Below are 13,895 nucleotides of genomic sequence, written 5' to 3'. Positions count from 1 at the left end.
CATACGAAACCTTTGCATACGAGTCAAAACAAAACAACATCAACAAAAGTAGCTTTCGATGGCCATGTTTGCTCAAAATAAAAAAATCCAATTGCTTCCATTTTGGTTTTACAGTTTCTCTTTTCTCCTGTGCTTTTGATCTTTGTCCGTTCAGAGTGGCATTTAGGCAGCGCTGTATGAGAGATATCCGTAACATTCAGAGGAGATGTGGGGCAGGACTTTGGCAAAGTTTGACAAGATGATTTCTCAAGATTGCCAGGGGTCGTTGAGGGGGACTTGGTGGGACGGCAGCATCTGTTGTCCATGAAAACTGGGCAGCCGCTGAGGGGAAAGTTCGGGAGCATGAACCCTGGAGGGGACGGAGGTGCGGTTCTCACATGGACTCAAACTCGTCGATGCGCTGCTTCGTGTTGCCCGATCGGATCTGCCGCAGCGTTTTGTATTTGTCTCGGCCGGCCTTCACGTTCTCGGCGTGTAGCACGTCATTCTGCGTCTTCTTGGTTTCATCTCTGGCATCGGCCAGCTCTGAGCTTAATGTCTGGAGGTAAAAGAGCACAGCACAATGAGGAAGAGGAAACAAAGGAATAGAAAACCAACGAGGGCAATGTAGAGGCAGGGAGGTTGCAGAGGAGAAAGGCGAAGAACAGGTGCAGAAGAGCAAAAATAACATAAAAACATCTGATTGACGCCAAAGCCACTCATCTACAGCTTCTGGTTGTCTGTCCAAACGGGTTTAACATCAATAAATAAATCCTTTGAATGAGGTGCAAGAGTTATTTTTTACATATTTGAAACCCTGAAGAAGGGATCGTTTTAAGACAAAGACGTCAAATCTTTTTGTTTGATATTTTGGATGCCGTTTGAATTCTTTTTGCCATAGCTTCAGTACAAGTCCTGGGTTATGCTGTAGCCCAGCTCAGATCTACAGGCACTGTAATTTATTCAAAGTTCAGAGAGATTTGAGAAGATTTTGATCTTCTCTTTTCTTCATTACCAGTAGACCTTCTTTAAAGCCAGGCTGCAGTCTAAGCCAGCACGTTGACTCCTGTTGAAGCAGGAGTTTAAAGAACGGACAGAGAAGGATTCCTCGTCTTACCCTGATCTGCCATCGCTTGGCGGGTGTCTCTTCCTTGCAACAAAACTGCTGTTAGAAAATAATGTAATCTGGTTGTTATATATGCCGCAAATGTCTTTTGGCTAATTAAATCGGATCTAAATGTTTAATGCAAGTTGCTCTCTACAAGGGCATGTCATTTCTTAGATTGGATTTGTTATTTTGATTTAATTTGAGAGTGAAAGTTAATTTAACCTTGGAAAAAGCAGCTCCTAGAATCCTATATTTTTCTAGGGATTTTGAATATGACCAACGTGTGCATAAAGCCTTGGAAAGCAAAACTTCAGCCCCCACAGGAAGCCCCTAAAAAGAGTAACCCCCCCCTCCTCTCACCTGCAGCTGCTTCTTGACCCTCTCGTTCTTCTGGGCTTCGGTGACGCGCGCCTCTTCACTGCGGAGGTCCAGCTGGCTGACGCCCTCATTGGAGAAGTCGGCGCTGGCTTCCTCGTTTATCTCATCCTGCTCGTCGTGGTCGCTCTCAGCGTTGTTCTCCAGAGGCGCCGGCACCACAGTCATCGCCGTCTTCAGCTCCTCCTTGGTTTTGTCCAGATCTTCCTGGGCAGAAAGAGCCTGAAGGGGAAGACGGAAAAAAAAGGCATGGTTGAATGTGTATCGGGAAATCTAAGGAAGTTAATGTTTGTAGCATCGAGGAAGAGGAGTCCTTTACCTTATGCTGCCACTCTACGGCCTCTTCGTCTTTCTTCTTCTTGGCTTCTTCCAGGAGAGCGATCTTGGCCGTGAATTCAGCCAGTTCAGAAGCCTGGGATGAATCACAAAAAGACCCTCAGCGTTGAACAAACTGTACATTTAAAAACACCTGAGAAACAACAGAGAGTTGTCTGCATCAGCCAGGATGTTATTGACACCCTGGGTGAATAGAACAAACACACACCAGTTGTTCCTGGGTCTTCTGCTGGTCTGCAGCCTGTCTGGCCAGCTCTGCTTTGGCCTCCTCTGCTGCCTGTCTGTCTCTCTCCAGCCTCTCGGCCTCCTCCCTCGCCCTCTTCCTCTCCTGCTCCAGCTCCATGGCCCGGCGAGTCTGCTCCTCGAGCTCTGTGACGGGGCAGAAAGGAGAAAACATATCCCACATCTTTTCTAGTTTTCCTTTAATCTCCTACATTTTTGAACAAGGATGGTAGATGGATTTGATAGAGAGGGGAAGTAAGATAGCAGCAAAAAGGAGGGATGGATAAAGAATAAAAACCTTACCTTTCTGAGCTCTCATCGTCTGCTCTTCAATCTGCCTCAGCCGGTCCATCAGCTCCTCTTTCTCGTGCTCTATCCTCTCCTTCTCTTTCTCTGCGTACTCTCGCTTCTTCTTCTCATTCTCCAGCTGGGCCCTGAGAAGTTTGGCAATCACACGTTTCAGATTAGTTGAGTGTATCAGAGAGAGATGTTTTACTACTACCACCACACTTATCCTGCCCTGAATGAAGGCTTTTCTGGTGCAGATAATGTACGTGATAGGGGCAAGAAAGCCCAGTGCACTTATTATTTCAAATATTTGCCCAAAAATAAACTTCAATACATAAAAACATCTATAAACCTTAAATATAATCAGCAAAACACATACTATTTTACATTTCTTCTCCATGTGGCTTCAGATGATCTTAGGAACAAATAAAAAACCAAACATGTGTATACAGTATTCCTGTGCAGTACCTCTCCATCTGTTTGTGGTGCTTCTCCTCCCGGGCCTGAGCTTTCATCTGCTGCACCTCGATGGTGTCGGGCTTCCTCCTCCTCATGTACAGCTCGTGGTTTCCCATACACAACGCCAGGATACGCTTGTTGATGCGCAGCCGCGGGGCGTAAAACACAAAGTCCTGCATGTTTGGAGGAAGAGAGCACAGGGGAAATAGATCCTTTAATGGGAAGCCTTTTTATTTCAAATGCCTGGAAGTCAAACACTTGAAGACTTTTTACAATTATTTTTGCAGAATGTCACTCACAGGGGCTTTCTTATCAATGGGTTTGATAACAAACTTCTTGTCATTGAAAGAGATGTTTCGAATCTCACTCCAAGGAAAGCCGATCTTTGGTGTCAACCTGAAAAATAAATGTCCAGAAGAGGTTAGCAATGTAAACATTAAACATTTAAACAACTCAACAGAACAGGGTGATTGGCGGTAGGCTGTATTATATCCACTATAATATCCATCCAGCAGATGGGGCTTGAAATGAGCAGACAGGAAATCACGAGAGAGAAAACTCTTTCAGTTCACGTTTCAAACCTCAGTAGAATTTGAAGTCACGTGGTTAAGAATAGTGACAGGAAAGAGAAGTAGGTGGATGAAAGTTCTCATTTCCTGCCAGGAATTTAAAGGACTGTGGGTGTTCTCAAAAATCGAAACGAAACAAAGGCAAAAGGAAAGAGAAATTAAGTGATGAGGATGTTGCCGTCCAAAGAGACAGTAGAAACTATCCTTTACTTCCTTTCTTTGTCACCTGGTGAAGACAAGAAAGATGGCAGTTGTGACGACCTCAGATAACGGACAGGAAGGGAAAGGCAGGGAGAGGAAATGCTGTGATTGACTGTCTGTTTTCTTCTACAAAACAAATCTCTGACTAAAAAGGACAGGAAAGACTCTCCTACAATGGACAGAGACCATCCCTTCCCCTAGTTACTACCTCTAAAAATATCTGTGTTTCCTCTTGTTGAACATTAGGTTGACCACCTATTGACCTGCACTCGTGTCTGCCCCTATGTTTGTGATAAACTCAAAACAGAGCTCTGATCTCCTCGAAAGGATGTGACCAAATCAAGACACATCCAGTTTGGGGAAAAGAAAAGGGATTTGAACATCATAGCTGAAGTCTTACATGTCTTAGCATGAACTGCAACTCCAAACAGTCTCTCTGTAAGGTCAGGATAAGACTGAATATCCCCCCAGAAAGCATTCATTTATTTTGTAAATAAACTCAATAAATGGTGTGTGTGTGTGTGTGTCTCTTACTTGTCCTCGTGTTCGTAGATATTGAGGCCAAGGGCATCCACGCCCAGCCACAGCTGCGTGCCCTTCTTGTTTTTGATCTCAAAGTAGTTGACTCCGTACATCTCCAAGTCCTGGGCGATTTTAAGATATTCCATCATGGAGTCCTCTCTAAAGAGAAAAGAAAAACAGGATACGTTTTATTAGAAAACGTCCACATTAACATCAGTGACACACAACCTAAACCGCTAAAGATTTAGTTTATAAAGAACCAAATTCAAAAGCTTAAAGAAAAGGTCCTTGGCCTAACATGACACAACAAGCCCACACATTCAGATAGGAAATAGTTTGCTTTCCAAATGATGAGACACACACCTGAGCATTCCTCTGTGCTCTTCATGCCAAGTCTGTATTCTGTCCTCCCACTGCTCTTTGGTAAGCTTGTGCTGCTCCAATACTCTGTGAACAAAAACACAAACACAATGACTCCACCTGAGGGGATGTTGAGCAGCACCCAATTGTTTCATACGAGGAAATCATTGAAGAATTCCAACAGGGAACGAGACACATTCCAGGTTTCAACAGATTTGCTCCGGGTAAAACCGAGGCTAGAGCGTATAAGATGAAGATGTTACATATTCTGTGTGTGTGTGTGTGTGTGTGTGTGTGTGTGTGTGTGTGTGTGTGTGTGTGTGTGTGTGTGTGTGTGTGTGTGTGTGTGTGTGTGTGTGTGTGTGTGTGTGTGTGTGTGTGTACCTCTGAGGCAGCAGTCTGTCGTGGGTTAGATACCCAGCCTTGTGGGCATCTTTGTTGTAGTCTCCATACTTGGCCTGGACAGAGTATGACGCCACGAGCACAGCAGTCTCTGGAGGACAGTAGTTCTCATCGTTCAGAATAGCCTCCTTCACCTGGTGGAACAAGAGGAAGTTTACTACTTAATTAACATATTTAACACAATCCATTTGGATGGAAACTTGACGAGTGATTGGCTCAGTACCTGCAGGAAGAATAACCTCTGTGTAATCTCCTGGATTAGCTCCTCTGAGACGTCCTCAGGGAAAAACTTGGCTCTGAACTTAAACTGCAGAGGGTTCTCCTTCTTCACATCCTGCTGGGTCACCTGTAGGACAAAAAACAGCATCAGCTTCATCATCAAACCATCATTATTTTGGGATGGGTTACTGGATAGTTTTTGCCCATACAGGGTGCGATTTTCTGTCAGGGATGCCCGGAGACACACTGCAATAGCATGGGTGTTAAGGCTAGAGGGTGTGTAGGGTGCTGAGTGAGAGAGGAAGCCTGTTAAAAGAGCAACATCTGAGGCTCCAGATCACAGCAGGGCTTCAGGGCAAATCCCAGATAAATAACAGAGAATGATTCAATGATAGACATGCTGTCAAATAAACTAAAAAGGCAACGATGATTTAAAGCAGAGGAAGACTGACCTTCTTGTTGAGTTTGAGCCAAGTGCTGTAGCCTTTACTGTCCACATACTGCAGGCCGAAGAACCAGACCTCCCGCAGTCCCACCGTCTTCACCACCTGACAATCACACACATTGAGAGGTACTTTTAGAAAAGGAAATGTTTGACAGGAGATATGGCACAGAGAACCCCAGCCTGAATTGTAACAGGAACATGATGTTTAAATATCAGGACGAGACATACATTGTTTTCGCGTTTTGGAAAGGAGTAAACATTTCAGTCATGCTCACCTGGTCAAACAGCTGTTTGCCTGTGGTGTTTGGTTGGATGGCAAACTCCAGCTCTGCATCCATGGTGGTCACACGGACATTGATCTGGAAAAAAACAACAACAAAATAGTTTATTATGTTGGTTGCGATATAGCATAAGCAACAGGATTTTGAAGAGAGATACAGCACTGCAGTCTTAGCGTTCTCATCATTCTTGAACGGCACAGTGTTTAGATTAAAGTGATGATGAAAAAGCTTTACAGCATTTTGTTTAAACTAGTAAATCGAATAACCAAATATGCCAGGGATAATCACGGCTATATTAAAATAATATAATTCCTACCTCAGCTTTGAGCTCATTATTATTAGTGCTTTTTTTATAATCTCGACTAAGCATCCATTAATCTCCATCATCAATCAGGCACCATTAATGGGAGTGAACAGTGTGTTTTTTGCCCTCGTTTGCTCAGTAAATGTGTCGATTTGCTTCAATGTTGAGACAGGGTTTGCAAAGGGACTGCATAAAGTTGAATCACTTTCCATCCCACACTGCCAGGGGGAGTAAGCTCCACCTTTGATGGCAGCCCACCACTCTGTTGGGGTGGAGCAGGGGATAAAACTCAGTCATTGGCTGCCGGTTAATAGCAGTGGCAGTAGTCCAGAAGCAGCTGATGGCACAGAACAGAGCAGGGCTGACCTCCGAGGCATCTTACATCCTTCCTCCCACACGTACACACACTCCGCTGTGTGTTGCCTGAAGTTTGGTTAACAACTCAATAAGATAGACTGAGGGAAGTGCAAGTGGCAAAAATGACAGTTTCAGAGCTAAAGGTTTAGCAGAAAAGGGCAGAGTGCAACAGGAAGTAAGAGAGATGATCTGGGGTGCGCTCACTTTGAGATTGAGTTACAGTGAGGTTTCTGTAGATGAGCCAACCATACAGAAATAAAGGCATAGGAAATGCAACACAGAAAAAAGAGGAAGAAAATATTCCTTATCCTCTTTGAAAAATACACAAATGCTCAGGAATAATTGCATTTCCCTCCCTTCCATCTAAATATTTTCTTTACTTTGTCTCCCGCCATCATCCCTCTCCGTTTCTCTCAATATCCCTGCGATGAATAATCCATGAAACTTGTGTCTATACCGCACATAACTGGACTCCCCCGCGCCACATGGAGCTCAGACCACAATGTATCTGCCTCTGTCTCCCCCTCATTAATTACCCATGAAAAAGTTGGAGCACTTTCTCTCCACTATAGACATCTCACATGAACATTAGTGTGGCATTAAACTGTAGCTGTAACGTGGGACAGTCTTCTTTACACAACACTGTTTTAAAACTATACCACATGCTTATAATCTAACATGCTTAAGGCAAAGCTTTAGTATGGTTGGAAAATGTGGGCAGATTCCCGGGAAAATATTACTTCATCAGTCAATTTGCAATTAATGCAGTGCTGTATTTCTTTTTAGCTCTTTCAATACAATTTCAACTTTAGTTTTAGCCCACATCAAGCTCAAGTGATGAAAACAAAACATGATTCAATGTCAAAACGTCTCAATAGTGTTAAGTGTGTGAAGTCCCACTTTGAGATTGTAGTAAACATTTTGTTGTTTTGCATGTTTATGAGATGCTTTATGAATGAAAAGGCTACATCGCTGTGAGCACTCTATACCAATGACATCCACTAACATAAGCTGCTTATTACAACACAACCCTGTCTCCATCATTTCAATGAGGATTCTGAGGATATGGTTACATGATAGAACCTGAGCACCTGCTATCAGCTCTATACTCTTGTTTGTTTTGCTAAAATGCAGATACATCAACACAGTGGATTAATATTCATCTATGTGAATATTCTACACAATTAAGTTTTGCAAAGTCCAATAAAGCAACCAGATCACTGCTTCCAGTTAATACTACAGCAGCTGACCTTTGAATAACACCTAATACGACTCTTTCAACCAAGAGGAACTATTACTTGGAAAAGCAGCAAACAGAGTTAGAAAGTGTTGACACCTCCGCCCGCCTTATTTCACACTGCGATTGCACAAATGGGTCTTTCCTTGAGATATTGTTTACTACATGCGGGTGTATCTATGGCAGGGAGTAAACAAACTAAGTGTTCCTCTTTAACCTCTGATGAGTCATTGAAAGTTACAGCTGCTACAAGAAAAGCACAGTCTTAAAGTATTGCCATGGAATGCATGTACAAGATTGATACCTGCTACACTCCTTACTAGTAACATTGATGTCAGGGAGAGATTACAACATTTAACATTTCAGTATTTCTCTTACATTTGCATCCAGAAGCATTTGAGATCTGAACGGGAATATGGCATTATAATTAATCTATACATTGACCTGATTTAACTTTAGAAAACAGACTTCCGGTGCTTTGCTCTTTTGTGTACAATTTTAGGTAACAAATTCCTCCAGACTACATGAAGTTAACTGAGGCAAAACTGTTTAACTACAAGAGCAAAATGTAAATCCATTCTTGCAACTGCACAAAACCAGGTCATGGTTGACTGACTGGTGAGTAAAAACTTTTCAAGACTAGCCGCCTCATTGACTTTCTGAGAGGAGTAGTCATAGACAATGTTGTGCGGAGCTGGCGTTTCCAAGTGACCGGCCTTGAATGTCCCTTCTCCCCTACATGTGTGTGTGCGAGTGTGTGTGGGGCTGCCTGCCATCAGCAATCAGCTGTGAAAGAGGCAACCTTTGTGCCGCTTGTGTGTCACTGCCAAAACACAGCCAAGCCACAGACCGAGAGAGAGGAGGAATCCTGTACGGAGCAGACGGTCAGCTAATCCCGTCTCTCCTGCAGAGAGAGGGGGAGGAGAAGAGGGACGACATGCCGAGGCAATGACACAGCTAATCACACACTGCGAAAACTGAGGAGTATCAGAGACTGTCCTTATACCACAGTCTGTCTGGTGACTAGAAACACACTAGTACTGGGAAAGATGACTAAATGTCTCTCTTTGTATTGGAAACACACTAAGCAGTGAGGAAGTTTGTCGTGTTGCAATAAATACAATTTTCCTTTTTTCATTTATTAGAGACATGGATGCACTGCACAATACTTCTGCTGTTTCAGGCATTAAAACAAATCTGTAACATCAGTGAAACTTAAACACAAGACACAAAATAAACTGATGCATTTACCTTATTTAAGATATAATTCATCCAACTTTGCAAGACTGCACCCTCTACTCATCATGCAGTTTGTATAATTACAAAATTTAAGTCGACATGATTAACAACTGCCTAAAAGCAAGAGGTTAACCTAAAAGTTGTGTAACGGCCACAACTCCATTTGGCTGAGACAGCATTTGTTGGAATCTCTCCATCGTGTTTTGCTTGTTTCCTGAGCAGAGTGTCCAAAAAAAAAAGGCTTCTCTTCAATATCTAACTAATTTGAAAGGTTTTTAAGCACGTTAACAAGATGTTTGAAGCTCATTTAGATTTAGAAGATGTTTTTATGGCTCTACTTCAGTCGAACCCCACAGCATAGTGTGCCTGTATTTCCTGAAAAGGGTACATTAGCAGCAGGGAAACATCTGTCTCACTAACTCACTCTCTGGGACTTTTTCACACACTTGTGCCTGTCTCCTATTTCGTACATTACGCTATAATTTGCTCTAAGTCCTCCATGTGCAGAATCACTAAACAAGCCTCAAGGTGTTTTGAGAAAAGTTCAAGAGCACAAAGAACAAGGAATTGACAAGCATTGGACAAATAAGGCCAACGAAGATGAACGAGTCTCAAAACTAGTTGCTGTATAATTTAGTTTTTCCCCCTATGTGTCTTTTAAAGATGTTCCTAAATCCACCTCTCCATTACAACTGCCAAGACGACTTCTCACTCAGACGACCCCTTGTTAAATGTGCAGCTGTTAAGTTACTGTAAGCTGTTTAGAGGAGCTTTGCCGAAAGAAAGAAAGAAAGAGACAGACAGAAACACACACACACATACACAGACAAACACACACACACACACACACACCAGTGGAGTCGCTAATCTGGCCTGCCGGGCTCGGAGCAGCTGTCTGTCCGTCTGATTTCCCCTCCCCTCAGGGAGAGGCAGCATTTGGAAGGGAGCAGGAAAGGAAGGAGGATTCGGCGCAAGCAGGAGGAGGAATCAGTGCTACCTACAAACACAAACAATCATTCATCCTGTGACCTGTCAGACACCTTTCCCTAACCCTAACATTTACGCCTTCTTGTCCATTCATCTGCAGACAGAATCTGAAAAGCTTCCAGGGATTTTCCAAGGAGGGCCTTCCTCTCAGGACCTACATTTTGTATACACTTGTGATGTTGCAACTCCTCCCTTCAATTAACCTTTACCCTTCTTCTACCTCTTTAAAATCCCTATATCTCCTGAGCAGTACAACAGATCCAGATCTAATTTTCTTCTCTCTTTCCATTTCCCATTTTTCAATGGTACTATCTGACTCATTCCTGGCTGCACAGCTGACAGTCCCTCAGCTATCTGGTGATAATCCTCCCTCTTCACATTGCTCCTGTACTTCCACAGAGACAGGATGTTGACATAGGCTGGGCCCCCGATGTACACAGCGGGCCCCTTCTTCAGCAAACGGAAAAACAGCCACAAGCTTGGAAACCAGCGAGGGCCGTCTGTCTTCCTGTGGGGTGCTATCAACTCATAATGCGAGCAGAAGGGGTGTGATATGATTTCAAGAGGAATAAAAACAACCACGAAGGGGTAGAAATGTGTCAACTTTACCTCTAAACTGGACAAGTTAATCACCGCAAAAGACTCACCATGAGCAAGAACCAGATGTTTGTGTTTTTAAAGTTACCTCCACTACTTGACTCTTGTTGCAAAACTGAAAAACAATTCCTGCTAGCTCAACAAACTCTTATGTTGCTCAAACTTGCAATAGTTTTTATGCTTTGCAAACACATGAATGCTCACACTGAGATATAAGAGGCCCTTTCTAGAAGTTTTGATGTCTGGCTTTGGCTCAAATCCCAGAGAAGGTCATGCATGCTGAACCCTGCTCTCACTTCCTCTGTTTACTGTGTCAGTGCCTCCCTGCGACAAGCTGCGCTTTCTCTGTCAGTTTGTTATCGTCTGTGACAGAGATGGGTTCAGCCCTCCACTGTCCAAGTAGCTGTTTTGGGATGGTGCCCAGGTGACTAAGGGGACAAGAAAGGGAAGTGGAAGATGACAGCAGTGCCTGGCTGGCTGTCCCTTTTTCTGTAGCTTCTCAAACACACACAAAAAAACACCACATCAAGAGCTAGCTGGAAATGTGGCAAAGCCTGTTGTCCTAGGAAAGCTACTGAAAGCAACTAAAGACATTCTAATCAATTATAATGTAGGTTTTGTCCTAAAATTCATCTAGAAAACCAGAGGTTTTGTTTGAATAAAGGTCAAACATTCAGTAACATTATCAGTTGCTCAAGATGAACTAATATTTTGAGAATCTCCTACTGCAGAGTTAAAACTTATTTTGCATGCATCTACCCAGGTCTGTTTATGATGAAAAGCAGCCTGAGAACAGCGGGACAGCCACGAAGGAACTGAATCAAATTGGTTGTGTTTGGGTGTTGTTCACGTCCCGGGCATTCTCTCCACCCTTTAAGCAACAATGGCAGCAGTGTTGCAGTTGCGAGGATCGTGGGCCGGGCAGTTCATTTCACACTCTGGCTGTTGTTTACTTGGAAGAGGAGTATGAGGAGTGGGAGCAGCCGTGGGAATGAAACCGCTACTTCCCAGAATGCACAAATGCAGCTTTCTGCAGCAGCGCATGCCAAGTTTTATGACAACTGGAGAGATTTACTTTATACAAGCAAACGAGAGACGAACAAACAAGAAGCGATCATGTTTCAGATTCATATCATATTTCCTGAGCTACATGGGCTACTGCCTTTTAATTTCTAACAATTCAAGTAGATTCTTATTTACATTAAACAATTAAAATCAGTTAGCAGGAAGATGCCTAACTCAAGGGTAGGATCTTACCGGTTTCGGCATCTTTGCGCCCTCTCCTTCTTACACCGGACAGCTGAAAGGGTAAATCTGTCACAGGACCTGAAAGCAAAAAAAGAAATAGACATGTTTTCCTACAATGATGAAACAATATGAGTCTATAATGTACAGCTAAGTTTCCTTGTACTAATCTTGTTCTCTCTGTCATTTTCCTTCAAAGTGGACAGAAGCAGTGCAATGGATATCAAAATAAACTATATTTCTGACACAGATTGCTGGACATTTGCATTGCACATTTCTTTAAGTATATTTTTCACCCTGCATCCCACTATTGCCCGGCATACATGACATAGTCTAGGTTCACTCTAGTTGAAACACAAGCCTGCAAGTTAGATAATGACCTAGATTGAACTGCCATATGATACTGAAATGATCCAGGAAAACAAGAGGATTCATCATTTAGTTTTGGATGCTCTAGTTTATGGTCTAAAAGGTAGTGTGCTGAGTCACGGATAACATATAACAAGAGCTTACAAAGGGGGTGTACAGGATACTTTTGCACATGTTTGCAAATGGATTCTTTCAATCAGTGGGACTTAAAAGCACTATGAAAGATAGTTTCTCCTTTACCTGTCATTTCATGCAACACAGCTGATTTATATCAAGTTGACAAATATATTAACAGCACCAAATTAAATGATTTAAAAATACATGCAAAGGTAATCCACAAACCAAACCAAAGCCATCAAAAACACCCTTTTTCCATGGGTGTAACACCAACGATTACCATTACACACAGTACAAGTCAGTATAATGCCCTCAGCAAACAATAATTAGAGGCCTTAGACAACAACAGTGTGACAAAAACAATGGTTATGTTAAAATAAATGTGTAGGGAAGCCCCTGAGCATCAGCTAGTGTTTGTGCTACACATGAAGACATGCCCACTTGTAGCTTGTGAGTAATTAGCATGCGTATGGTATTTACCCGCCGAGAGTTGGCTTCCGTTACACTGTAATTTAACCAAATTCACGCAAATGGTGGACAACAACTGTTAGATATGTTAGCTACAAAGGCATACCATGAAAATACAAAATACAATTCATTAATTTGAGGTGTAAAAAAGCCCTTTAATTGAGTTTCACGCCGTTATACGACCGAAATACTCCTCATAAAGTGAAAATGTGGTCGTCATTTTTAGGCTGGTTAGTGGGTGCAGCTAGGTAACGGTCCAAACGGTTATCCTCGCGCATAAATGAAGTTTTAAAGCCATTAAATGTTAGTCCATCATTAATTCCCCAAATTAAAAAAGGAGAAACACGTGTAAAATTGTGACTACGTACACTACAGCAAGCTACAGTGCATTTATAGGCAGAATAAAAGTCGTCATTTTTTAACGTCTCGTATAAAATGTGATTAGCTCGAGCACGAGGATATCCGCATCAAACTTGAGGCTCATCTTTTTAGGGAGAGGCAACTCACCGGGGGGACGAAGTATATCTTGAAATGAACAGGAAAGCCACGTATCTTCAAATGGTACACCAATATCCACGATTAGAAATCCGTTTCTGGTCCGCGTGTGTTATATTCTACTAGTTTTTTGAGAAACAAATTCCCGCAGACATGGAAAAACCGTTGAAGTCTTAACAACCATAAGGCGATTTGGGGTGCCAGTGTCGAGCTAGCCGGAACAACCTACCACGACATCCGGTCTCTTCTCTTTCAAACTAAAAGACTCGTGAAAGCAGGAGAAGAACAAATAATTTTCTGAAGATTTTTGGTTTATTTCAAAGTTTTAAATCATAGTGTATTCATACAGCCCAATATCACAAAACAGGTTTGTCTCAGTTGGTTTAACAGATTAACAAACATGAATGACAGAAAGACGAATATAATTGCAGGAAAATAATGAAAAGAATAGATAGTGTAAAATAAAACACTACAAATTAAGATAAAACAAAAGATAATAAAAATACAATCAATAAAATACAATCAAATGTAGGACCCAGAAGCACAAACATAGGGAATACTCTGAAACCAGCCATAACTATAGGCATTATAAAGCTTATTTTATTTGTTGTGTTATAGTAATATCATACAGTACATTCTAACTTTTATACACAAGGACATACACACGTATGTAAAGATAAGGTATGTCGAAGTTGTAATGTCAAAATAAAACCT

At 42.3% G+C, this 13,895-nt stretch overlaps 1 protein-coding gene across 2 annotated transcripts; it reads right to left on the bottom strand.

Moving 5' to 3' along the window:
* Nucleotides 1–6: 6 nt before the first annotated feature.
* LOC134860847 (radixin-like) lies at nt 7–13,401 on the bottom strand. Of its 2 annotated transcripts, XM_063877683.1 has the most exons (16): nt 13,194–13,401; nt 11,745–11,813; nt 5,761–5,844; nt 5,493–5,588; nt 5,045–5,167; nt 4,804–4,955; nt 4,423–4,506; nt 4,072–4,218; nt 3,067–3,163; nt 2,777–2,940; nt 2,324–2,454; nt 2,007–2,167; nt 1,782–1,874; nt 1,448–1,684; nt 1,097–1,144; nt 7–538 (listed from the first exon to the last, which is right to left on the bottom strand). In XM_063877683.1, exons 2-16 carry the CDS (start codon nt 11,754–11,756, stop codon nt 374–376), a joined length of 1,794 nt encoding a protein of 597 aa, XP_063733753.1. In that variant the 5' UTR covers nt 11,757–11,813; nt 13,194–13,401; the 3' UTR covers nt 7–373. The 2 variants fall into 2 exon arrangements, with proteins under 2 accessions (XP_063733753.1, XP_063733754.1); XM_063877684.1 differs by lacking the exon at nt 1,097–1,144.
* Between the last annotated feature and the right edge of the window lie 494 nt (nt 13,402–13,895).

This window comes from Eleginops maclovinus, chromosome 24 (genome assembly GCF_036324505.1).
Source record: "Eleginops maclovinus isolate JMC-PN-2008 ecotype Puerto Natales chromosome 24, JC_Emac_rtc_rv5, whole genome shotgun sequence".
NCBI classification, from domain to species: Eukaryota; Metazoa; Chordata; class Actinopteri; order Perciformes; family Eleginopidae; genus Eleginops; species Eleginops maclovinus.
Note: the sequence above shows the minus strand (reverse complement) of the source record. Positions and strands in the feature narration are given on the sequence as shown.

Bases quoted from the DNA above. Each gene is read 5' to 3' on its own strand.
- LOC134860847 (XM_063877683.1), bottom strand. The intron at 5,589-5,760 runs GTGAGCATGACT...TGTGATTGTCAG, and splicing joins GCAAACAGCTGTTTGACCAG to GTGGTGAAGACGGTGGGACT. The intron at 1,145-1,447 runs GTGAGAGGAGGG...ATTTTCTAACAG, and splicing joins GGGTCAAGAAGCAGCTGCAG to CAGTTTTGTTGCAAGGAAGA.